Here is a 26,886-nt window from a genome sequence, read left to right as displayed (position 1 = left end):
GTGGGTTCAATGCATTAAACACATGTAAAAGGTCAACAGGGAGTTCCAACCTCTCTAGATTTCTTTGACAAATCATCTGTCTTCCTTCCAGTTGTAATTGTTGAAGTTGTGTCTAGTATCTGTATATACCTTGTATCTTTTATTAATTCCTCAAAGTTGAAGTCCATTGCTGAAAAAAAAAAAAAAAGTTGGTTTGTTTTGCTGTCAGATTCATATTTGAGATTTCTGTCTTCTATTCTCATTTCCCTGGGTGATTAAATGTCATGTCACTCAAGCATGTGCAGGTTTTATGCTGTTGTGTTTACTGGTCCTCTTGATTTAAAGAGGTTTGAGATAGAAGCACACTTTGTAATATATAAGTGATGATGCTGCTGCTCGAATTTGCAGGTCTTTGATTTATTCTCCATATCAGCATGGTTGATGTCACCTGCTTTAAGAAATCATACCTGTGGCACCTCTCGGTATTGCATTCAACTGCAAAGTCACATACCTCACCCACTTAATGGTATTCTCCTTAACAACCTTTTCCCTTTGCAATGAAATTGACAATGGACTAACTTGTGTATTACTAATTAAGCAGTATATAATAGTTATACGGGTTACATCTATACTCGTAGCACTTAAACAGACCTCAGCTTCTACATGTGCCGGTATTCCACCGTCCTATAACCCAAGACTGTAGTGTCCCCCCTGACTAGTGTAGTGTAGTGTGTATTTGTAAGTTTTAACATTTTGGCCCCCATACCCTCTTTATCTGATTTTCCAAAATGTTTACAAATTAAATATTTATTGAAATGAGCATCCGCTATGGATCAGGCTGAACTGAACACAGCGCTGCAGGGGATAGGTGTGCCTGTTGCCAACTGGAAGGACTTTTCATTAGCTGCAAGTCAGAGCACCATTCAAATTATCATTGCGCATAATAATATAAACGTCTCGACATAAGTTTGTATTCGGGAGCCAAGACACGAAAGGGAATGGTACTGGGTTCAAAATGAATAATCCTTCATAGTCGATTAGCAGACTAAATTGCTATGCAATATTACTTCAAATCGATCTATCTATTTATCTATGCACCTGCTACAGTGGGACAGAAGGTAACATTTAGATGTACTTGCTACTTATTATATTCTGTTAAAACAGAAAGTACAGTACAGAGACTGCAGCAAGTTTCATTAGACTTAGCAATCGCTCTGCTTGTAGGTTTATGTATGGCTTTAGTATTATAAATCACATATCAAAAATAAATCAATCACTGAAGTATTTGCCAAAACTCCAGTACATCTTATCCTGAGTACAACTGATAGTGATGCCACAGGTTATCAACATGTTCAATTCTGTTCTATTCTGTTATGAGAGTTACAGCAACACCAAAGACTCGTGAACTCTTGTTTGCCTTACCACTCTTTGCACAAACCCCTAACTTAGTAGATCAAGCTTTTTATTTTTTTTGGACACTTATGTACTTTACTCATTGCAGATCTAAAAACAAATTAGAATTACACTTTTTAAATAGTAAAAAGCTGCAGTGGATTAAAAATGTACAATTTATTGTAAGTCTTCTTTTTTTTAATACTAGTAAAGCACCCTCAGATTTATTTTAGGAAAGGCATTTGATTTTTGTAACAGTAACTAAGACATTGATCTCAAACAGCTTCCGGTGTATTATCTAGGATATGTAAATGTCCTTCCTGCTGAAAAGTGCATGTGTGTTCATATTTTTGACAGAACTTTATTAGATCCAAGTTAATTGAGGTATTTGAAGTATATGTAACTAGAACTGTTTTTAATTACAGTACTTCTCGTGCCACTCGGCACTAAATAAAATAACACTGCCACCTTTTTTTTGCGGTTGAGTGGAAAAAATGCTTCCAGTAGTGCCAACTTACTTGCCAGGTATAAAGCAAATAGTATTTAGTAATTCCCAAATGTGGCACAAGAGTTCATTTGCTTAATGCATTGGTATTGTAACATTACCACTGACCCATAGTCTTGACTGCCTAAGGAATTTAGACCTTTACATTTTGCCAGCTTTGTATAATTTACAATTTGGAAAAGTTCTGCCATGGACTGCAGTTGTATACAAAATAATGTTATCATGTGTTAAATGATTGTATTCATTTTGTGCTTATACTCCCTGCACATTGAAACTAAACCTGCCCATCTATTACCTTTGATTCATAGCTTAACAACGATATCATACACAGGTTAAGAAGTCTAATGTTCATTTGATACCACATCACATTTTGGCTTGAGACAAAAATGAAAAAAAATGACTTTGTAAAATACTCAATGTTTCACAGATTAGATTTTCAGCCAGAAAGTGCTGTCATCAATTATATTATCTAAAATAAAAAAAAATATGTACAGTAATTGTAATCCGCACATCACCTCTAAATGATGTTCTGTATGACAGAGGCAATATATGCATACTTTATATTTATTTATTTATTTTTTTGGCTTATCCCCAGTTGTTATTTGTAATAAACAGTGATTTTAAAAAGTCTTGTGGTGAAAGGCTGTATCTTCATTTCTGAGGAAATCATTGTTAATTGCAAGAAATCATGAAATAAAAAAAAAACGTTTCACTTCTTAAAAGCTGTGTGAAACTTTTGGGATATCGAGAGCTATCTTTATTGATGGGAAGAAGGAAGTGTCTAATCTAATCCACAAACTGCTAGAATTCATGCCAGATAACCAGATAGCATCTCAACATTGGTAGCTGGCTTACTTCTCAATCACGCTCTGCATGACAGGCTGAGAAATCAAGAAGCTGGGACTGCTGGAAGGGTTACTGATTCTTCCCCTCCATGTCTACATGGATGACCTCACTGGGTCAGGGCTAGAAGACTGGACTGGAGGAAACAACAGGGCCAGTTCAGAAACAGTAGGGCTTGAGATAGTGATAGAGATTACAGAAACTTGAAGCATGTGAAGTTGTAAAGCTAATTCTTTGCTTTGGTACAGTTAGGGAAAGCTCGATGGATTTTATAGGCTGTTTTTACTGCTAGGGCTATGACGATCAGCCTTACCAAACTGTTATAACTAAACAGGCAGCAGTGTGGAGTAGTGCTTAGGGCTCTGGACTCTTGACCGGAGGGTTGTGAGTTCAATCCCAGGTGGGGGATACTGCTGCTGTACACTTGCTCGTATGTAAAAATAATGTAATATCTTATAACAATTATAAGTCACCCTGGATAAGGGCGTCTGCTGAAAAATAAATAATAATAATAAACATGTCACTTCAACCAAGATTTATGCTTTTTATTTACCCATTTTAAACTCAGTATTTCCTAAAATATTGCAGGAACTATATTTTTGTTTAGAATTTAATAAGATAAATAAACAAATGTATACTGTATAAATAAAAAAATAATTTTCATTATAAATAATATCACATAAAGCGTATGCTTTATGCATACTTTTTATTTAGTGGTGATTTTAAATATTTATATTTTCTAGTTATATAATGGTTGTCAAATTTCAAACAGTGCATATGCAAGAAATACACTTTTTATTAGAATACATCTAAAAGAAAACGTTAACTATCATATGTTTTGTATTAATTTTAAAGCAATTACACAGGAATGGTCCATCTCATTTCATGCACATTCTGTTGGCAGGCAGCACAGCCAGAATACAAAAAAATCCAATATTTAATGCAAAACATTACAAACAAACATTAAAATATAGTATTACAAATGACATATATGACAGCATTCAAACAGGCTTGTACAGAAGCCAAATTCTATTTGGCTCCCGCTTGATATTGTTAGGACTAATTTCCTGCACAGAAGAGGAATCCTGGTTTTGCATTTTGCAATTTTTCTTGTCATTTCTGGATTCATTTTCAAATTATAATTGATTGTTTTGCAATAAGTAGTCATTTAGCAAATTGAGTTTTGCTTAAATATATTTTCCTTCATTTTCAGCAAGCCTTACAAATGCTTTCATTAAACATTTCCATTTTGCTTTGCTTGCATACTTGTTTTGTAAATAGGTGTCGGTTGCTAACCCCCAAAAAGTCCACTTTTCCACAAGCTAAAACTCAAAGCCAACTGCTAACAAAAATGTGTATTAGTGTTTTAAGGGTTGTAAATTACAGTACAGAGACACTGTCAATCTTGTAGAATGAAATCCTAATTCAATGCAGATTTCCAAATATTGGCAGCCAGAGAACTTGTTAAGAAGAAAGACAATGAAGCTATCATTAGATATCATTAAGATATAATTGTGGGAGGTTTCCAATACAATTACTATAAGTAGCAGTTGGTTTAGGCTTTCGAACGTTGATACAGTATATAAATATTTTGTAAGTAAAAAAATGGTAGTGTTAGAGATTACTTTTTCAGTTTTTTTCTTTCTCGAATAAATAATCCCATTAACTGAATGTTATTTATTCTTTTATCTCTAAATCTTAATATTAGTCTAGACTAGTGATATTCTATTGCATTTTAAAAGAACACTACATTTTACAGTCATATTCTATTGCATTTAAAAACATGTATTGTTTTTTTGTTTTTTTTTTAAGGTAAGGTCACTAGAACATAAATGATTATATAGGTTTGACAATACAAATTCTGACAAAATCTCTGATGCCATCATATTTCACACACATTTCTTTGTCTTTTTTTTATTACTGGCAGGTTTTCAGATTTTCTGTTATGTTTAGCTTCATTTTTTTATGTTAAATATCTAAGCAAACAGATGATCTCATGTACTGTAGAAACTGTCCTTCGTACAATTAGGACAAAATAAATACCAGATGCTACAGTACTGTACATATCACATATTTCATCATAACAGCAATCTCGTAGGACTGAAAAGATAAAGAATCATATAAAGAAAGGTATTAAATTGCCTGCACCAATATGTATATCAGCTGTAAATAGAACGTGAAAGTTATTGATAGTAACATATGGAGGGTTTTTTTTTTTGTTTTGTTTTTTAAGCCTTACTAAGAAGAGAACATTTGATTTAAAAAAAAAGGCTTTATTATGTATGCTTAGTTCTAGAATGAGGCTTTCTTGTAATCACATGATCATATTCTATCAGAAATATAACTAGTTTTGTTTAAAACAATGCATTACATTAAGGTAATTGCACCACATTATCGTAACAGTAAAACTGCTTGGAAATGCTTCTACACAGCTTTCAAAAAAGCATTGACACTTTATGGTACTAAAAATTAATTACCAGACATCCTTACTCATTTGTACATTCAGAAAAGGAATTACATCGGTGAAATAAAAACCTGTCAAATAGTGCAATAATCACACCATATAAGGAGCAGTTAAATTAACAATGCCTCAAAACTACAAAATTGGAAGGAAAAAAAAATTAATGAAATAAGAACCAAAGTTCAAACCTGAGACCTTGCATGTGTTTCGAGTAACAGACAACTGATTCATTGCATTCTCTACATGTAATCTCAGCAGGTACAGTACCTTTTGATCCTTCCACAAAACATGATATTGCATTACTTGCTTTGAAAAAACACCCTTTACAAAGTAATTCTGTAAAATGTATCTTTTATATGGTACACTTCAAAACATAAAACGATTACATGTATGAGAGCTGTGTGGGATTTGTTCATCTTGTATTGATTAACCCCGAGTAATACTAATCTTCTTCGGCACCAGCTTTTCTTTGATAATTAGCATCTTGTTAAATATACCGGTCAGTGCTATGCTAATAATCTATACATGCTAACCACATGGCATGGTTTAAAATAAATATGTGGTTTGCAACAATTAAAAAATACATGTTGGTCCAGTAAAAGCACTCGCTAGAGTACAGGATGCGCTCTATAGCCTGGACGTCGCCGGTTCGAGTCCAGGCTATTCCACAGCCGACCGTGGACGGGAGCTCCGAGGGGGCGGCGCTCAATTGGCCGAGCGTCGTCCGGGGGGAGGGAGGGTTAGGTCGGCCAGGGTGTCCTCGGCTCACCGCGCACCAGTGACCCCTGTAGTCTGGCCGGGCGCCTGCGGGCTTGCCTGTAAGCTGCGTTGTTCTCCGACGCTGTAGCTCTGAGGCAGGTGCACGGTGAGTTCGCAGTGTGTAAAGAAGCGGGTGCTGACGGCACACGCTTCGGAGGACAGCGTGTGTTCATCTTCGCCCCTCCCGAGTCAGCGCAGGGGTGGTAGCGGTGAGCTGAGCCTAAAAATAATTGGGCATTTCAAATTGGGGAGAAAATAATAAATAATAATAAAAAAACACTGATTGGCAACGACTAAATTTATAAAAAAAAAAAAAAAAAAAAAAAAAATACATGTTGGGCTAGAAAACATACGGTATATGAATTTGCAGAGTTCCATGCTTGGGTTTGTAATAAAAAAAAAACAACCCACTAAGCCTTTTAAGAGGTAATTTTCTACTTAAAATGATACCAAATTAAATAATTCAGTTACAGGGTAATCTTAAACACCACTACAAATGTTAGGGGGTTAGATTTTATATTTAAAAAAATAACTGAGGTAAAAGGTTTAAAGGATATTCTTATAGTTCTGCCATGTCTGAGAGAAATGGGTTGCAGAAGACAAATAGCTCTTCACTACTACTGAGATTTTCCACACCTCATTCATGTTGGTAAGCTGTTATAATCTATCACCTTTTGTTGCATAAACACATACTTCTGCTAGGATCAAGGAAGAGAAGCATTCATTTGTCAAGGAAACAGTTTCTCAAACACTTTGCAATATGCTGTGAGGAAAAGCAGCCTGATGCTAAAGATGAAGATCCCTGTTTCAGCAAAGATCACAGCTAAAGAGTTCTACTAAATGTAAGTAAACACATGGAATTGCATGTTGCGTTGTATTTTGGAATAAGCTGAATTAAAGAGATGGCATACTCTATGGGCATTAGTCAACTGTACTATCTAGCACTTCAGAATGTTTTTGAGACATACTGTAGTGCAGTATTATTTTAACTTTAAAATAGCATCCCTGTTACATTACAGAAATGCACTTTTTGACATCTGTATGCTTAATAAACAATTATCAAACTATGGACAGCATATTACTATAACATTGACATCTAATAAACACAGTTTCAATTGATAAAGATCATAGATAAGGTTTACTTTAAAATATCTAAGTGTAACCTGATAATCAGAAAAACAACATGTATTTACAAATTATACATTAATATACAGTATGTCTTTCAAGTCTACATTTTTCATCACTGGCAAAACTCGTGGTGATATTCTGCATTGGGGTTCATACAATTGTTGGAAGTATCTGTCACAAGTGAAATGTATTTGGTTTAGTATCTTAACTTTTCAGTCCTCAGCAGACTGGAACTGTTAATTTCATCCCAGGACTGAATAGCAGGGGTTGTCCCACAGGCCAGGACTTAAATAAGTGTACAGCTTGTTTTATGTTAGTCCATCCATTAACCACTTTTCATCAGCACTTAATCCATTTTTTTTAAAATCTGTAGTGCGAATACATTATATTGTTGTTGGTAACATACTGAAGTTGTTTTCATGTGGCTCATACGCTAAATATGGACATAGCATTTACTGGTAATCCACTTTATTCATCCTTTGAAATGATATGAAATGAAAAAAATAACAGCATCAGTTTATATTACAAGGATTCTGTTTTAGAAGTGTATTAAGATGCATTCCATTAACCAAGTTCATGATATTATACTTCCAATCAACCTTTATTAAGATACGGAGTTAATTGGAGTTCATGCCTTCAAAGCAACAGTTGTGATTGTCATGCCACACAGGTTTCATGACTGTCTACCTCCCTAATGAGTTTAGACAGGTCACAAATAAAAGAAGCTTAATAGTTTTCTGAGATGAAAAGCCCTAAATAGACAAGCTAATGGTTTTTTGCCATCAAGGACGCAAAGCTTAATTCTTGCACATGTTGAACCACAAAAATATATGCAGCACAATATATATATATATATATATATATATATATATATATATATATATATATATAAGACTGTTTATTTGGCAATTATTCAGTTTCTTGTCATAGTATACACTTTTAATTGCATGTCAGGGTTTTAATATTCTTAAGCTATGATTAAGAATGGAATCACATTTGAATATTATTTCCAATATTAAATCCAGAAGCATATTATTTGACTATTTGTTTTGGAAGCCAGCAGGATTTTGACTAGGTTGTAGCTTGTATGGTTGCGTGTCATATTGCAATAAACCCACCGAGTGCACTTAGATTTTATTAACTGTAACAGGTTTAACAATGGTAGTCCATTAAAATAAAAGGGCAAAGTTTTATTGTTTCTAACATGTTTGCTAAATGTGCAAATAATTTCCAGAGTTCCCATGTTCTTGTCAATAATCAATTTGCCAGAAAAACAGAAGGGCTGGTAGAAATTAAAGAGGTGTACTCACGCAGGGCCTGTGTGCCTGCAGGCTCAATGCTTCCTCTGCTACTGTAAACTTTAATCACTTGTAATTTGGTTCTCCTTACTAGGCACTCTTTGATCCACATGCAACAGGCATCAATTTAAAACAATAAACTTAAACAACCTGTATATGACAGTGGCCATCTGGTACAGTATTAAGAACACAGAGAAATACTATAAACTATAGCAGAAACCGTATTTTTGCAGCACCTGAACTAAACTGATGTGCAGATTTCAAAAGGAGCTTTGTGCCCAACTATCCCTGCAGGTCATGAACATGTATCTTATTAATTGGTACACTGCCATACAAATTGATTTCCTAATAAAGTATATCATTGTTTTAGGGTTCACAAGAGAATCACCCAAGAAATATAATGTGTTTCTGCAACCTTCAAACATAACTAATTCCATAAGGACCAGAGAGGAGAAGAATATTTGTATTTTCTCTGAATAATTCCCCTTTGTACTTGTCAAGTTCTCTCAACACAAATCATGTTTAGGGGGCCTTGAACCAACTAAGGTATGTTTATTTATCATACCCATTTAACCTAGCTTGGGCAAGTCAATATGAAAATCATTAACAATGATCATAAAGCAGCTGAACATTTGAAAACAATATTCCATTGGTGACTTTGCAGCTGAAAAATAGCTTTGGGGATTTTAACCTGCTAGCAAAGCATCAACAACTTATTTGACAGTCAGGAAAATCATTAACTTATGAGAAGTATCACTTCTGAAGCATATTGGCAAATGGTCTTGGAAAATGCATTCCAGTGTTCAATTAAGCAAAGCGTGGTTCTGGCAGGGAAATGTCTTCAACCTTAGAACACATAAATACCAATACCAGATCAAATCATCAATCGAATAGCTGGTATCTTATTTGTCTTTCACTAAACAATACATCCAGTGATCGGCAAGGAAAGGATATCTCACCTCAATCCATTACATCCCTGTTGTGAGCCAGAGCTCATCTCCTCACCAGCCTCCACCTGCGTTTTTGGCTTTGTATAACTGGGAGGGCAGCTATCCTGCTCCCCACCCCCAATACCATCACTAAAGTAAGATACAAACTTATTTGCTCTCAACTGAAATGTCATTCTATTAATATAACTGTGCCAATCAATGCACATATATATATATATGTGTGTGTGTGTGTGTGTGTGTGTGTGTGTCCATGTGCTGTAAAATCTAATGAAATACTTTGTAGGGAAATCCTGTTTTATTCCACCATGACAATAAATGTTTAAAAAAAAATTAAAATTACTAACCTGCTCTCTGTAGAAATATTGTCTTTCTATTAAAATAACACTGATACTGATTCAGACGGTAAAATTCAGACTCAAATAATCAGTTCTATTCACTGTAAAGGCAAATAGTCGAATAACTTTCTTTAATTTAAAAATAAGTTATTTTCTAATTTTTTTTATTCATTAGAAATATAAGTTATGTAAGCATAAAAAAAAATGCCATCCCCTTTGGAGTTTTCTAAAAGTAATCAAGCAATAATTTATGTAAATAGATCAGGTGTTGATAAGTGCTGATTGCTTTAAGAAAAGCAGACTTGCCTACAGTGCAAAAGGTTCTCACACAACAGCCAGCATGCAATGCTTTCTGCTCCCTTGGGGAATAGACCATTAAATACTATGTAAACTTCTGAAGTGTTGAGTACAAGAAAATGCCAGGTGTTTAAAAATGTAAATCCTGGGTTCAGATATAAATACAGCAGTAAAACTGAGGGTTTCCTAAACAAAATAATCCTTTATTTAAAATGACATCTGCTGATCTCTTCATTGAAGTGTCTTGCAAATTACTGTGCTTTACTTTTTAAAACCTGTTGAAAACAATCTAGGTTTAGTGGCACAATAATATTCAGAGACATTTTACATGTAAAATAAAAAACAAACAATAAGAAGGCTGTGTCAAAAAAACACAAACCAAACATAATATAACAGGAGTTGTCATTTAAATAACACTTGTGTATATTAACAATATTTGCTGTTTTTTGGAACACAAACTTGATATACAGCCTAGCAATATAAACTATTCAAGTTCAAAGCTCCCTCTGATGACCATTTGGATGCCTGACAAAGAGAAACAGACTTTTTTCCCCCCTCTGTTCATCGGTATCCAAGTGACAGCTGACTGGCTGAGATCTAATTGCCTTCAAGTGAGGTCAGCAAAAGGCATTTATTGAAGCGCACTGAACAACAGACGGAAGATGCACAGAAAACCCCTTCTTGAGTTAACACTTAATATGGAAACAATTATGAGTCCACGGGAGTCTCTTCTGGATTGAGAAATAGGTTGTAGCTGTAGAGAGACTTGTTGCGAAAGACAGAAAATAGAAATGGAATATTTTTATTTACAGCTGTCTTCTGAAAACAACAAAAGTAAGTTTTGGGTTTTTTTTGCAATACAATCTGTTGACAGATCTTCCTTAATTTCATGTTGTCAAATGCTATTGAGAGTTTAAATGTTACTTATGGGAATATGAAAGTAGAACTTTGGCTACTATTCAGACAGAGTATGTCTACACGTGCAAAGCTGACAAAGAGGTGGTACTGAAAGTCTCCAGTCTGTCCAGACGTCTAAAACAAGAGAAATGTGGGCAGTTCTCCGGAAAGAGTTTGGTCAACCACAAAAGTGTCAATGATTACAAATGCTTGACTACAAGTATGAGGTGAGCAAACAAAGGAAAAACTAAAGCAGATGTGTAATATTTATTTTAGCACTCCAGCTTAGTCAAAAGCTTATTAATTTATATCTGCCTCTAACGCAAGATGATCATCCCAGTTGTTATAGCAACTGTCATCCAAATTAGTCTGTAAAAGAAAACTTGAGTATTTATCCTTTGTTTTTAGACATTGTTCCAGAGTTAGTATACAACTCCAGCTGTGATCCATGTGTAACAAAGTAACTTGGTAAAATTGCTCTAAGTGTTATTTTTACTTGCAGCTCTGTTACTGTCAAGAGTGTCATCCCAATCTGTGAATTCAATAGCAAGGAAATCCACAACTGGCAGCAGTTGAAGCTTAATAGTCTCTCATTCAGGGTGAAGATTGACCACAACAAAGGATTACAGAAGACAATTTTCTAAATCTTTAGTGAAAAAGGGGGAACTATACTTCAAAAACTCCAAGCTAAACAACATCACTTAAGACTTCACTTCCAGACAGAAGCCAGGTCAAGGACCTAGCAGCAATAGCCTGCTTTTTAATTTACATTTCAGTATGTTGTTCGTGAATACCCAGAGAATTGTATTATAATGCGCAAATGGATGCTAAAATGGATCCTGCCAACTCTGCTTTCCAGACTGTACTTTCACATTATCTTTCTAGTGGGCAGTGTGTCTTTAGCTTGCAATGATATGACTCCAGAGCAACTGGCTGCAAATCCGAACTGCTCCAGTCCTGAACGGCACACAAGAAGTTATGACTATATGGAGGGAGGGGATGTACGAGTGAGGAGACTTTTCTGTCGGACACACTGGTACCTGACAATTGATGAAATGGGAAAGATCGAAGGGACAGGCGAGCAAAACAACAGTTACAGTAAGTACCTTATTTTGAGTTAGATACCATTTCTGTATGACAATGGTTTTCAAGTAGTTTATCCATTTTTATACACAAGGTAAAGCACATTATAGTCTTTGCTATTTAAAAAGCACAAGTCTAATAGCATTTTCTACTGTTGGCACAGCTCCTGTGTGAATATGTATCCAGCATGTTGTGAAGCTCATAATAAATTAGTTGCGGATATTAAGCATTATCAAACAGCAAGCATTCAATAACAACTGGAACAGCCTAGCCTGAATGTTTGCAGGGCTTTCTCTCTGGGTATCAGAGTTTTATATATTTCAAATTTGAATATTTAAATCTGACAATCAAAATGCTTTGGTTACAACATGTATGACCTTTTTAAAAAGCAGTCTTAAGGCCAACAAACTGTGCTACTTGTTGCACACAATTCTGTAAAGTAGAAACTAGAATCTTATCTTGAATGTGTACTACAACTATAGGTTTATTGGTACACAAGCCTATAAGTACATATTGCAATATTTACTTCCATATTTTAGGGATTATTTAATTTTAAAACCAGACAACAAGAATATATATATATATATATATATATATATATATATATATATATATATATATATATATATATATATATATATATATATTCTAAAAAGTGCCACTAATAAAACGTTACAAGGTCTTGATAATAACAATCCTAAAGCCCCTTTCACACTTCCACACTTACCCGGGTCACAATCCCACGTAATGTGAAACTAGGTACCTGAGTCGTACCTGTGCTGACCCGGGTCACAGTGACCCACCTCAAGATGTGGGTCGACAGGCTTTGACCCAGGTTGAGACTTACAAAATGTACGACGGCTGTTCGTAAGCAGATGAAATAACAAACAGCCACGCCTGCGTGAAGGTTTCATTCCTGTTTATCTAAAATGACTAATTTCTCCAACATATGTTAACCCTGTAATGCCTAAACATTTTTTCCCAAGATACCATTTCTTGTACAAACCCCCCAAAAAATAATTGTTGGTTAACAGATAATGCACTGCATATGAAGAATTCTGGCTTGTGAGGCTGGATTTAAATATTATATATATATATATATGAGAGAGAGAGAGAGAGAGAGAGAGAGAGAGAGAGAGAGAGAGAGAGAGAGAGAGAGAGAGAGAGAGAGAGAGAGAGAGAGAGAGAGAGAGAGAGAGAGAGAGAGAGAGAGAGAGAGAGAGAGAGGAGAGAGAGAGAGAGAGAGAGAGAGAGAGAGAGAGAGAGAGAGAGAGAGAGAGGGCTAAGCATTGTATCTGAAATGGGAATTACAGGGTTAATGAATCTAGTAAAAGTTAAAGGTTGTAGCTTTGTCAGGATATTGTGATTCTATGAAATCCCTGACAAAAGACCCAGTTATAAGGACAGGCGTCCCTTTTAAAACAGCATATATTAACAGAATGACAGTTTTAAAGTACAACAGGTGCATGGTTTGGCATAGTGAATGTTCCAGTATTATTTTATATAAATCATGTTTTAACAAATTATCTTATTTATTAGAATGCATAGGTATAGGTTACTGTATCTAATGAACCTAAAAATGTGTTTTCAAACAGAGATGAACCTTGAATGGTACATCTGAATAATGCAGCTTTAAGTGCATATGACTTGAAATAAAAAAGCAAGTAAAATTATCCATAGTATTTAGGTTGCAGTTTTCCTATGATTTCCCCATGGCAATACTATGCATTTACCATAGTTTACCATACTTTAATATTCTTTACTATTCTTACTTTACCATGTTTTCACTATACTTTCTTTACACTTTGTTATAAAGCAAATTACCTTTGCACTTACTGCAAAATTATGTGTCAATATTAAGTATATGGTCATAGTTGTATTTACCATGTCATAATCATGTCAGTTCCACTGCCAAACCCCAAGTATAGAAATCTTCTTATGCTGTTGTAATTCTTACCCTTTCACATAAACTGGTACTCGGAGGGAAAACAAGCACTATATTTTGTCTTCACCACCTGTTTGAAAACATATGGAAGTGAGAGTAAAATATGCTTTTGTATTTGGTTCTCATTCCTCCTGATAATCCTGTATACTCTATGCCTTACTTGCCAGTACTCAGTAAAATGGTCACTTTTTAATGCAACAATTTAAACCTGCAGTGTCACAATCTTTTTTATAGAAAACAAACAGATTCTTTGGGGACTGTTTACCACATTCTTCCATGATCAGAAACAACTCTAGGAGATTAAAAAAAAACAACCGGTCATTAAAGAGTTACAAAGGGCAGCCCTCTCCCTCGTAACTACCCAACTTTCAACTCTTAAAAATGTTGCCGTGACAGAATACATCTTTAGCGTGGATGGAAAAGTCCCTTGCGTAACAATTGGCGTTGCAAAGCGGGGAAATTGATCCACACAGATGTGGCTGGCAACTGCACGCACAATGCATAAGGAAACACGCAGCAGTGCTTTTGATGAAAGCAGCATGCTGTATGACTACTTAGTTATTATTCAGGATTCATATTTCTCAGTTTATATAAACAAAACTCAGTACACATCATGATAAGTTTGGCACAACATTAACAAAATTAATACTTTTAGATGAACTCTACCTGAGTGCAATTTAAAAACAAATGCCCTATAATAAAAACTATAAAAAATATGACCATAGTAAAAGCATAGCAAAGTGTAACAGAGCATAGTGTAAGCATTGTAAAGACCATGGCAAACCACTGGGTAAATGCATAGCATAATCATGAAAAAGCATGGGAAAACTGCAAAATTACTGTGCATATTTACTGTAGTAAATGTTTCAAGGGTTAACTTAGCTTGCAACATTATTTATAAAATATAATTATAGTAATTGGTTACTATTAATATTTGAAATTCAGTATTTTGTATATATAATAGGCTACATCATGGACAGCAAAGAAACTAAAAGACATTACTCAAACCCCACATTTACTTAAAAAATAAATAAAATAAATAAATAAATAAATAAATAAAGATTTTATTCTGACAACTGTGTCTTTTACATTTCATACCTGACTGTAATTGATTACCATTTGCTGGGGTTCCAATCCATCACATAGCTAAGTGCATTTTCATCTGGGAACTCTTAAAGCCAACAGTGAGAGTATGTAGAAGGGAAATGGCTCCCAAGTGGCAGCAGGGGGAAGTGCTCTGCTCTCATTAAGCTGATGGGGTGCACTGTTGAGACAGTGCAGAGCAGCGTGTGTGTGTGTGTGTTAGCGTGTGGTGCTAGGGTCAGTCTTAAGTTCACAGTTACAGATTTTCAGTCTTTATAAAACTCACAAGTTATCCTGGGACCAACGCAGAGTTAAGCGTTTGCTTTATAACCTTTATTTCACAATTCTGACACTGGGAATCACGGAAGTCTGGATTTTTGCAGTCATCAAGAAATACATCTTGCAAAAGTAATTTTGTTTTGGCAGGGCACAAAGGTTTCCCCAACAACAAGCTTATTTACACTAGTATTTGTAAATATGAAGCATCAAACACAACATTCCTGAGGCAAGTAAAATGGGTTGAGCTATAAATCTATTTTACAGAATTCCAGAACAGAATCTATGCGGCATAAAGCAAAAGTAAAGAACAAAAGATGAAACCTGCAAATGTTCAATAAAAGTCTCTGTGTCTATTTTTGTTGCTAAAGAAAGCCAAATAAATTGATTTCTTTATTTCCATGTTTTCACTTACTGTATATAGATTTTTTCAAAATCCTCAACATTCACTGCCAACTGTTTTGCTACATTATCTGTTATTAAATCAACATAAGCCCCATTAAAAAAGTTCAAAAGGCACAGTGATTCTGTTAGTGATTTTAAACATAATATATTATGGCAGTTGTCAAGATACATGTACTGAACTGTAAACGTTTCTACATTTACTTAACAGTTTTCTAAAGCAAATCATGTCTGGATTCACAGTCTTTATGAACAGTACAACCATTTGATGGTTGTATACATTTAGCTATTAATATGTAAATGAAAGAAATAATTGTACATTTATTGTTGAACATTATTTTTGCTTCAGAGAACTGGGTTCTTTTTTTTAATTATTTAATGCTGTTTATAGAGAGTAAAATGGCAATGGTAATCACATCACATTGTGGTAAGACCAGAGGCAGCTGAAATATGCAGACACAGATAATCTTCTGAAAAAGCTAAATTGGCCTACTTTTGTACATTATGTCGTAATTAACTACAGAACATTTTCAAATGCGAATAATTGTTACTGAGGAGGCTAGGTGAAAAAAAAAAAAAACACTTCTTCAAATTAACTGTTAAGAATAATTACTGTTACAATTTGTAACATTACCTGATTAATTTAAGCATGACATTGTTTGGTATTGTCTCAGAAGCCATACAGAACATTTCAAACACTGCAAACAAAGGCCCCAGACTGTTGACATTTCTCTGCAGAAATCTGTTAATTTTCCTGCGATTTTTCTGCAGATTTTGAATGCCTATATCTGTGACTAACTATGTGTAAGTAGGTATTACTGTGAATAGGCTATTATGTATCTGACTTAAGAATTATGTGTTTATCATCATCAGGATGACATCTGCATACTTGGTAACATATCGTAATCATATTTTATAGTTTCAGCAGAATTCAAGTTATTTGAAATGTAAAATATATTGTGCCCTATCTTTTACAATTTTGAAAGTTAAAAAATCAAATATACTCAGTCGATGTTTCACATACGGTCACTTTCAAATGATGTTGACGTAAACACAGTCTCAACAGTTTTTACTACATCTGTCCAGCCCCCCCAGTGGTGTCAGACGAGTAGTCTGCGCATACAAGGATCAGTTGTTCACCGGATTTCTATGTATTTAACAAGAACCAAATCAAAGCAAGGTGGGTTTTGAGTCTACTCAGGGAGGACAGAATTGAGGATCAGTCACAAATTAGTTTACTTAGCCAGAGGCTGATCCAAAATGGTAAGATAAATTTGTTCAAGCTGGGGGGAAACCTTATGAAGCTCCCTGAACGGCAGAGCTAACATTTGCTACCCATATGTGAATACTAGCATCTCCTTATATCTACTAAACAGTTGCAGTTGCTGAAACTTAAACAGTCATAAAGTGCCCATTCTGTGATGTGTGTAAAATACCTCTGTTTTAGCTTTGAGACATCCATCATTGTTCCTACTAAGCTGTATATGTTTTAGTGGCACGCTACATTCTCAAAAAATGTTTTAAAAAAAAAACTCTGCCAAGATTTTAGCCTAATCATCCAAGATATTATTCACTATATAACTTTCCAAGTGATACATCTAGGAGTAGGATCAAATGTTTCTGTAAGCCATAGACAAAACAAGCTTTATTGCATTTCTCAAAAATTCCACAAAAGTGAAACAAATGAAACCATTGTAAAGACAATTGTAGGAGCGGACCTATTGTACATCACAATAAAGACCATATGTGCTGCACACTGTGGAGATGTACTTGTCAAGGAGAATGGGCATTATTGAGTATTAGTGATGGTAAGGCAAAATAATCGATTTTAAACATGTCCAAACATCTTTATTTAATAGTAGTTCCATTATTTAATCTAGTAGTTCCAGTTTCCTGTAAACAAATGTCTAAGCCCTGCTGGGTTTTTCTTTGGACACAAAATATCCATAAAGCTATTTCTTTAAAATAATTCCAACAAACATTTACAAAATTATTAGTCAGATAATAGGAAATATAGAAAATATTAAAATACACTAATATACTGTGTATACCGGCATAAACCTACAATACATTTTAATATACCATTCAAGTTTTGACACATAATAGATGTTTATGAGAGTTCTTTGTCTGACAGCTAATGTCTTGCCATCTCTTATCACAGAACATTGATACTGCCATTTCTCATAATACACTGAAACTGACTTTACTTGAGTACAGCACTTCAATGAATGCCCAAATTTGTTATTATCTTATTTCTGTTGTATTGCATGCGGTTTCATGTAGGGTCAGTTACTAAGCACCTACCTAACAGCAACACTTATTGGTACCAGAAAAAAAAAAAAAACTTGTAAAACTACTATATAGCAACATTTTTCACTTGAAATGTTACCACACTTTTGTTTTCATACATGCAGTGTCATAATACTAGTAAAGGTACAGTATTTTGTTTTAAGAAAGCACATGTTGTATTTTCTTTGAATTGCATGTCAACAACTGTGTTTTATTAGCATATTAGCCTTTCTTGGGACTTTACAGCTTTTGCTTTTGTGGAAGTAATCCATACCATCTGAAATTCTACAGGTTTAACAAGCCAGTAAAAGAGAAAATTATTTGTATGCCATTTAGTTTTATGCAAAGCAGACATGCATTGGCTAACATTAATATAAACATGTCTGGATTACTAAATATTTGCATTAACTTAATCATCTAAACTTGTTTTCAAGTATAAGTGTTTATGCTTTCAAATAACAATCTCTTTTGCCTGTTAACAGTAAGGTAACTCAAGTGGTAATGTCACAACACAAAGAATGGACAACAATCGTTTGTGTATGACTGAGGAAGACAAAAGCAGCACGCATCTGAAAGGCGTAAAAACTAGCATCATAAAAGGCAATAACCACGATAGGGGCCTGTAACCATTTCCTGACCAGGCACAGCACAGGCAGCACAGACAGTTCTAGGCCAGTCTGACATGTTGCCCCAACAAGCAATTAAGCGACTTGAAAATCCTGCAGGCCATTCATGGCTTCATAGAATCTGGGAAATAGTATATTTGGTAGTGAATTGAAAATGTCAAACTCATTAGTTAAAACTAGATGAAACAAACTAATGCCCTATGTTATACCTTAGAATATTTTACTGGTTTAGCTGTAAAAAATAATTATTTTTCAACAAAATTGACCAAAAGTCACATGTATCTCTTTTACTCCACGTGGTTACAAGCAACAGACTATCCATTTAGCAAACTTCACTACATTCATTTGCAGTTTCATTTGGACAGATTTTGTCCTCTATGGTTTCCCAAAAGATATTAAAACGAAACTGAGTTTTTTGTTTGATTAGATTAGTTTGGAGATTTAAAATAAATACAGAGTATAGTGCAACTATTGAACAGTTTTCTAAAAGTTATACAATCACCTGTTAATGTTGACATTTTATTTTATACTTGTATGATCTCAGGTCTCTAAGCCTCACAGTTAAACCATAAAAAACTGTGTCTATTTATTTAATTTGTTCAGAGCTAGAATAATAGATTTGTACTGTTCCTATACAAAGTTGTGTAAATATTTTAAAGAATCCCATGGATTTGTTTTCTTCACCACGCAATACCGTCTACCAACAGCTCAGTCTGGTTTTAATTTAACAAGGAAACTGGAACATATCAAATAGTACACATGGGAATGATTCAGGTACTTTGACAAAATTACGAGAATAGCACAAGGTTTTCACTTGCACGTAAGACTACAGATCATAACTTTCATGAAGGGTAAACAGCTTCATTACAAAGAGTTGAATGTGTATTATTGTGAATCTCTTAGAGAACATTGCATGTATTTTATATTTTATCCTTGGAAAACAATATGTTTTAAATTCTGGTTTTCACTTTGTCCCAAACCCAGGAATTCTAGCCTTAGAGAATAATAAAGTTTTGTTTCTGTTTTTTTTAAATCCAAGCTTCACAATTATTTAACACTACTGAGACCTTTGGTCTTAAAATAGGCCATACAAATAGCTATATTCTGAAATGGATGCGTACTTGCAGTGTAAGACACAATTTTATAACTAGAAACTTTTGAAGAGGTCTTGGGATTTAAGTTAACTAAGGTTCCAGAGAAAGTTTAATATGTTAAAAGATATGTCATTTACTACCAGGATTTAAAAGCCATTTCCCATTTACTGAAGGTAAATTTTAATTCATCTTTTTAAATAGCAACGTGCAACAGTACTCTTGACCTTATTTTTTAAAGATAAAACTATAGGAAACTAAACAAGTAAAATAGACGTTTTGGCAAGTTCCTTCTGCTTATTTTTTCTTCTTATGAGTAATCAATTCAAGAAAAGTTCAGTTTAAAAAACAAATGCAAACAAATTAGACATTTTCCTTGATGCAGCAGAATTGGAAATTAATTCACGAATAGCACTTCACAAAGTCTGGAGTATGTAAAAACTGTTTTTCAATAACGGTTAAACAATATTGCAACCATATTTTGTTTTTTCAGTGATAACTGAGACCTCAAAATGTGTTACCTCTTATAAACACTAGTAACAATGTCAGCCACCCTTTAAATATTTTTAAATACAACCCAACACAATAAAAGGTTGCAGTTACTCCCTGTTAAGTACTCTCTTCATGTGATGTGGGTTATATTTACTACACTCTAATCATGTGACTTACAGCACAGGAAGTGATTTGATAGCAGAGATATATATAGCTCTGTATTTGAAAAGAAATCAACATATCCTCAAAAAAATAACAAAATACCTTCAGCACAACAGATCAGTCATAGTGTTACCAATGCTAATGAGGTAGGAAATGTATTTTAAAGCCAAACTTAGAACTTGTTTGTGAAATGCTTTTATATACATGTCTTTATGCAAACTGTACGGGTTAAATTTCATCACTTCATACTTTATATTTCATGGTTCAGAACATAACCAATGGTCTCAGCTTTTGAAGGGTGGGCTCCTTCAGCTATAACCAAAAGTTTTTAGGATGGAGACATAATTTAATATATTTATATTATTTAACATCATGTTAAATAATGAAACTACCAAATAATAGTCTATCGGAAGCCAGAACAGTAGTACAGAATTTCATGTTAAATTTCAAAATATCACATTTTTCCATTTTTGTCAGTTTTTCATTAAGTATATGGAAATTACACAGCAGTATGTAATTCAATATGGTAACGTAACATTATTCCACAGGTTTCATTCGACAGTCATTGGACTGTGTTTATTGTACGTTCTAAGGTTTCAATCTGTGTGAAAAGGTGACTGGTACATTTTCCCACAGGCGTCTTTTTAACGTGGTATTTTGTGTCAGAGAATCCCTAAATATACTTACTTCAGTTTACTGTGGCCTCTAATTTGGAAAGTTTCAATTCAGACCATCAGAAAAACTGACAGCTGCACCAAAAAAGTACTGTTGTTTTGTGGGTACAAAGAGTTCAGCTACAGTACAAAAGCTACAAACTAGCGTGCAAAGCAAATGGGAAGGGGCAGCTATTTTTTCCTCAGGGAACAATCTTAAGTCTGCTACCCATATGTGCAATTGCATGAGCTGTGTTTTTTGTAATGGCCACCCAAACCATTTAACAGCTTTTAAATAAAACCAGAAGTACCACAAACTGATTAGCAGCAGAGACCCCTTCCTGTTTCTATAACCGATAATGACTGCTTAAGCACAGCAACAGTTTAAAGACTATCTATCTTCTGATTCATTGCAGGTATACTGGAAATAAGGACGGTCTCAGTTGGAATTGTGGCAATCAAAGGGGTAGAAAGTGAATATTTCCTGGCAATGAACAAGTCTGGAAAATTATATGGCAGGGTAAGAATCGTAAGGTGTTCTTTAAAGAGGTTTTCTGACTTATGAGTGGAACTTCCTGTTCTACTTTTCCATTTTAAAATGTATGGAAATAACTTAAACTATATAATGTGAAAGTAACACCATTTTTACAATTTATATTTTAATATTTTAATATTTAGTTTTAGGCAATTCCTTGTATATATGTACAGCAGTCTGAATAATATATATTTTGTAGTCATTTGAAACATACTTTATTTAGTATAATTATAAATATATTGGTAAACATGTATTGGTATTGCTCTTTTAAAATACAAATGTAGAACACATAGATATATTTCTTTGTTCTGACTAAACTCCTGATAGTTATTATATCATTCACCATTTTTAATGTGATAAGAAAAAGAAAAAATATATATTAAAAATGTATATTGTTCTTCTTTTTGTAACACAGAAAACCTGCAATGAGGACTGCAACTTTAAGGAACTGATTCTAGAAAATAATTACAATACATATTCCTCTGCAAAGTGGACTCAAAAGGGCAACGAAATGTATGTTTCCTTGTCAGTCAAAGGTGTAGCGATGAAAGGCAAAAAGACAAAGAAGGAAAACAAAGCAACACATTTCTTACCTATGCCAATAACCTAATTCCACCAACACCAGATTGCTACAGTATACACTACATGTTAATTTCTAGCAACAAAAAAATAATTCTACGCAGTAACAAATGCCTTTATAAAGTAAGCTGGGATAACTACTGAAAAGTGAACAAGCTGGACTTGCATTTTGCGAAGAACTTTTTTTTTTTTTTTTTTTAATGACTGTACAAAATGTTAGGGAAGACAACACTTCAATGTTTAGAAAAACTTTGATCTTGAAAGTGGCAGATAAAAAAAAAAAAAAAAGTTGAACGGATAAAAGTTGCTTTTTTGCCTATTTAAGCTGCATTTATGACCTACTATTCTGGCCACTTTTGCTATATGTAATTGGCTAGTGCCTTGATTAGTTATTTACATGGCTGCTAAAGTTATTCAAAGGGAAGTGATATAAATGTTATTTAAATTATATACAATTTTGAAGCTGCTGGAGTAACTAATGTTGAATCACAGTTCTAAATAGATGAACAGTACTTTAAGTTTTGGTTGACTGTCCCTTTACATACATTACTAATATAAATTAAAAAAAAAAAAACATTAGCTTAAAATACAAGGCACTGTATTGATAAGAACTTTTTATTTAAAGCATTCCACTTTCTGTTGTGTTTTTGTTTTCTTTTAATACCTTACCCCCCCCCCCTTCCTCCCCCTCCAAAAACAGTATCTGTGCATGTATCATTTATATAAACAGTGTGATTTTTGTTAGACATTTGCATAAATATTATAGATAGCTCAAATGAATGTCATGACTAGAAAAATTGGACTTGCATTATTAAATAGGCCCATAATAAAATCTCTCATTATCTTGTAGACTTGATTTTAATGGCTGTGCATGACAACATTAGCGTGCTAGTAAGTTTGGAATTCATTTAAATAGTCCATTTGCATAGCTCCATGAGAATAGCATGCTAAATGCAAACTTTCACGACAAAGGAAAGCTACACGCAAACCTATTTAGTCATGCTATATCTTACTTTCAGATGTAACCTTAGCCACTACCGGAAATGCAGTCTCATACAGTTTACTTCAGATACAATGTTGTTTATCTCATTATTAGGAACACTACATTTTCCTTGATGTTAACAAAACACTTAATTTTTGTATACTATGCTTCTTCATAAAACTCCAGACTTTAAAAAAAACATTATAGTCTCTATAGGGCAATAACATTAGCATTTGTTCAAGATTGTGTTTGAACTTTATTGTTGTATGTTATTTAAGTTGATGTTATTTATATAAAATTCATATTAAGTTATGTCTGTTTCATATGTTCTTAGTTTTTTTTTTTTTTTATAACAACAACATTGTTTGGTCACAGATATAATACAGAAGTCCTTATAAGCAGGCAGGCATAGAAGCTTGTAAACAATGCTCTTGCCAGTAAACACAGGATGGCAGGCACAAAATGACAGCCCACACAAATTCTTACAGTAGAAGGCAAATAAGGGACATAATAACATGCCATATATACATTTTCACATTTTGCCAAATACAAATAATAGTGTTTCATATAACAGTGCAACATAAATCCCACTCAAGCTTGTCAAACCCACCCATCAAAATATTTTTTTTTTTGTAAAATAAGCATCATCACCACTGGTAAACTAAATACAGTGCTGTAAAATGTTATTCTCTGACGATGCAATTGTAAATTTTTTGTTTAAATAAGAAATAAAATAACTAAATGCTGTTGCATCTATGCAAATGCTTTTGTCTAGCATTATTTATCTAATCATTATGTTGTACTGTACCATAACATTTCTTGGCCCAATATACTGCACATTACATGTTTTGCTATGTAGCTCCTTTCAAACACCGTTGCATGTTCTGCCAGTTCTGTTGTCAATTCAACACTTATCTTCTTTATATTCCTTAAGGATATTATCTTCAAGTATTGCTCATCCTTGTTAGACAGTCCTGGGTTTGTCAATTACAGATGATGTTTCTGTGTAGTTGTTGATTATGCTTCGGATACCACACCTTGAAAATCAAGTGATGCAAGCTATTTCACTCAATGTTTTTCCTTCTTTATGCAAGTCAAGGTTGTTATAATAGTAGAAAACACTAGTGGAGGCTTTGAGTAAATTGTTCATGCTCATAATGCATCAGAGTAGAAAATGGCAACATGTCTAACACTTGCACAGCAATGTGTATATGTGATGAGTTTCCACCACCAGGCAAATCATTTCTGGTGTGTTTCTTATCAATACAGTGCCTTGTATTAGGGTCTTCTGGTGTAAATCTCTTACTTGTCCAGCTAGCTCCACAGTCAGGTCTATTATCACTGGCACATGCCCATTATGGGCCAGCTGTGTAGATCTCCCATAAACCTTTTGGATCACAGATCACTTAAAGAGGCAACATTAATATGCAATGGGCATACATTTAAATTCCCTTTAAAAGGGTAATAGCAATATTTACACAAGGTTTTAATTGCCTGAGGTTCATAGTCATATTTTTTCGAGAATTTTCACATGTTTCAAATGCCCTTTTGAGCACGGAAAAATGATCTTCCCTGGCTTGGAACTGATCATTCTAAGTAAGAAATGTGCTTCTGAACAAGGGTCTCCTCCCAATGGTATTTCTTACTCCGCCCATTTCATTGCAGTCTGTTTCTAAATGGTCTCCATGTATACTTTACCTGGTCCTTTCTCTCTGATCACTAAGGAAATATGAGGATCAGATTAACCAGAGGTACCACATCTATAGTAAGAAACCATACATATATATATATCTGTGCAGATATAACTGCATGACATAAATAGAATGTCTGCACATCCACTGCTATTGTAATATTGAGATAAAAAGGGTTCATATTAGGTACTTTAAGTTACACTGCATGTCTGTCAAATACAAGTATACTGCAGATAAAATACTGGCAAACTGCCTCACACATGGAAAAGTAGATACAATAAGCGCTTTACCTTATGGCTGGGTTCACATCTGGCTCAAAGAAAAATGACAGATAAAAAGGCAAAAACTGGAGTGTAAACCTCTGAATCAGTTTGAATGAAAAAATGTCTGAATCAAGGTGAAGTGCTTATTTATGCCAAGTCACGCAAATGCAGTCTTAGCAGATCATTTATAACATGCTCAAAATCTAAATACACAGAATTATCATTTCAGCTTTTGTATATATCTAAACTTTCATGTGGATTTGTACATTTCAGCGACATTAACATTGACTTCTGGGCTTTTATGAATGTGCACATCTCCTTATGAGAAGCAGAAGAGACACATACAGTATAAAACACATGCTCAGTAAAACATCATTTTAGTTTGTGTTACCCTTCACTGTTTTTTGTTTTTAAATTTACATTACGAAATATTATACTCATTAAATATAACAAGAATACCAGTAACATACATCGCCCATCACGACTGTAAAATCTAAATTAGATCCATCAGAAAATGTTGATGACTACGACATACTTTAACAGTATATACATAATAGGGAATGGGAATGGGAAAAGCATATTAAAATGACTTATTTACAGTATTTGGAATAACCTCTTGTGTTCTCAACACTCCTGTAAAAATGGAAGCATGGCATACAAACAGACGGATATACAGACAGAGACATCTCCACGTATCCTTACAATCAAACATTCTCAATGACTAATGCTCAATAATGTTAAAAACAAGTTTCATCACAATTTAATGACGTATTCCAAATGTATGCAAAAATGCAAGTTTGGCAGACAGACAGAATGCCCCTCCCCCATGTAGCCCCAGAATTATATACTCTCAATAAGTTACGCTAAAAAAATGTTAATACCAAGTTGGATACGTTTTTTTCAGATAGATGAAAAGTGTGACACGCATGTACTGTACAGACAACCGACCGACTCTTCTATATCACAGGTGCCGTGGATTTCTTGTGTGTCTTCAGCTTACAGATGCTCTACTTAGATTTAAAAGAATAGAATTCACAGACCTTCCCATGCATATATTTGACCTCATAGCAACAACCCACTATTCTCTTGATAAAACTCTGCTGTCAGAGTTTTAACAGACATTTGGCTCGGATCATGAGTGATTATTTTAATGCTGATATCAGTTCACTTGCTGTAAAACTCCCTCTATGGTTTCAGGTTTTCCTCAGTTTCTAAAATATTTTTTCACATGAATATTACACAACCACTTAGTTATCTAATTTTTCAAAACAAATAAAAGGGAAAACCAAAATGTGCTCAGTGGAACTTGTGGGGGGGGGGGGGGTGTCTGTCTATACTACTGCTATCCACCCTGTATTTTCCAATAGGGTATTTACTTTAAACTCGCATTTAAGTTTGTGTTTTTGTAGCTAGAAGAAAAATATATATTGACAATAAATTATTTTATTTGAAAATATGCTTGATGTATATTTGTGAACATTTTAAATGTATTTTCTTACCAAATAATTTACAAGATAAGTACAAGACCAAGTCAATGAATCTGTCAAGAAAACCTGGCTCCTACCACCCAACCGGGGCTGACATTGCACCAAGCTGAATTTCTCTTTACTTCTCAATATGATATGTTACGATGTTTTATCTACAGATAGAAACCCCCTCTGCAATGTAGCAGATTTAAAGGTGATTCCAGTCTCTAAATGTAATGCTGAAACAATTCCAGTATATATTTGGACACTGAGCTAGAAGATTGCAGCATTCTGTAAACATAATGGAGTTTATTTAGCTGCATGTCACAATATGGCAGCAAAACGCCCCACACAATTTTTATTAGATACACACACTGCCATAAAATGCACTTCCACATCTTAAAATAGTATATAAATTTTTCCT

General features: G+C 34.1%; 2 protein-coding genes across 5 annotated transcripts in view; one reads left to right on the top strand and one right to left on the bottom strand.

The window, feature by feature from the left end:
• Positions 1-26,886, bottom strand: part of LOC117429481 (protein FAM227B-like) — a 46,111-nt gene that overhangs the window by 6,404 nt on the left and 12,821 nt on the right. For all 3 annotated transcript variants that reach the window (XR_009308428.1, XM_058998669.1, XM_058998670.1), the window contains one exon: positions 51-169. Coding sequence is in view for 2 of the 3 variants with exons in the window: in XM_058998669.1 (XP_058854652.1) it covers positions 51-169 (119 nt within the window). In the remaining variant the exon portion in view is untranslated. The remainder of the gene's footprint in view (positions 1-50; positions 170-26,886) is intronic.
• fgf7 (fibroblast growth factor 7) lies at positions 10,543-26,444 on the top strand. Of its 2 annotated transcripts, none has more exons than XM_058998675.1 (4): positions 10,543-10,781; positions 11,347-11,942; positions 21,363-21,466; positions 21,897-26,444. In XM_058998675.1, exons 2-4 carry the CDS (start codon positions 11,657-11,659, stop codon positions 22,089-22,091), a joined length of 585 nt encoding a protein of 194 aa, XP_058854658.1. In that variant the 5' UTR covers positions 10,543-10,781; positions 11,347-11,656; the 3' UTR covers positions 22,092-26,444. The 2 variants fall into 2 exon arrangements, with proteins under 2 accessions (XP_058854658.1, XP_058854659.1); XM_058998676.1 differs by lacking the exon at positions 10,543-10,781 and adding an exon at positions 10,814-11,071.

This window comes from Acipenser ruthenus, chromosome 24 (genome assembly GCF_902713425.1).
Source record: "Acipenser ruthenus chromosome 24, fAciRut3.2 maternal haplotype, whole genome shotgun sequence".
NCBI classification, from domain to species: Eukaryota; Metazoa; Chordata; class Actinopteri; order Acipenseriformes; family Acipenseridae; genus Acipenser; species Acipenser ruthenus.
Note: the sequence above shows the minus strand (reverse complement) of the source record. Positions and strands in the feature narration are given on the sequence as shown.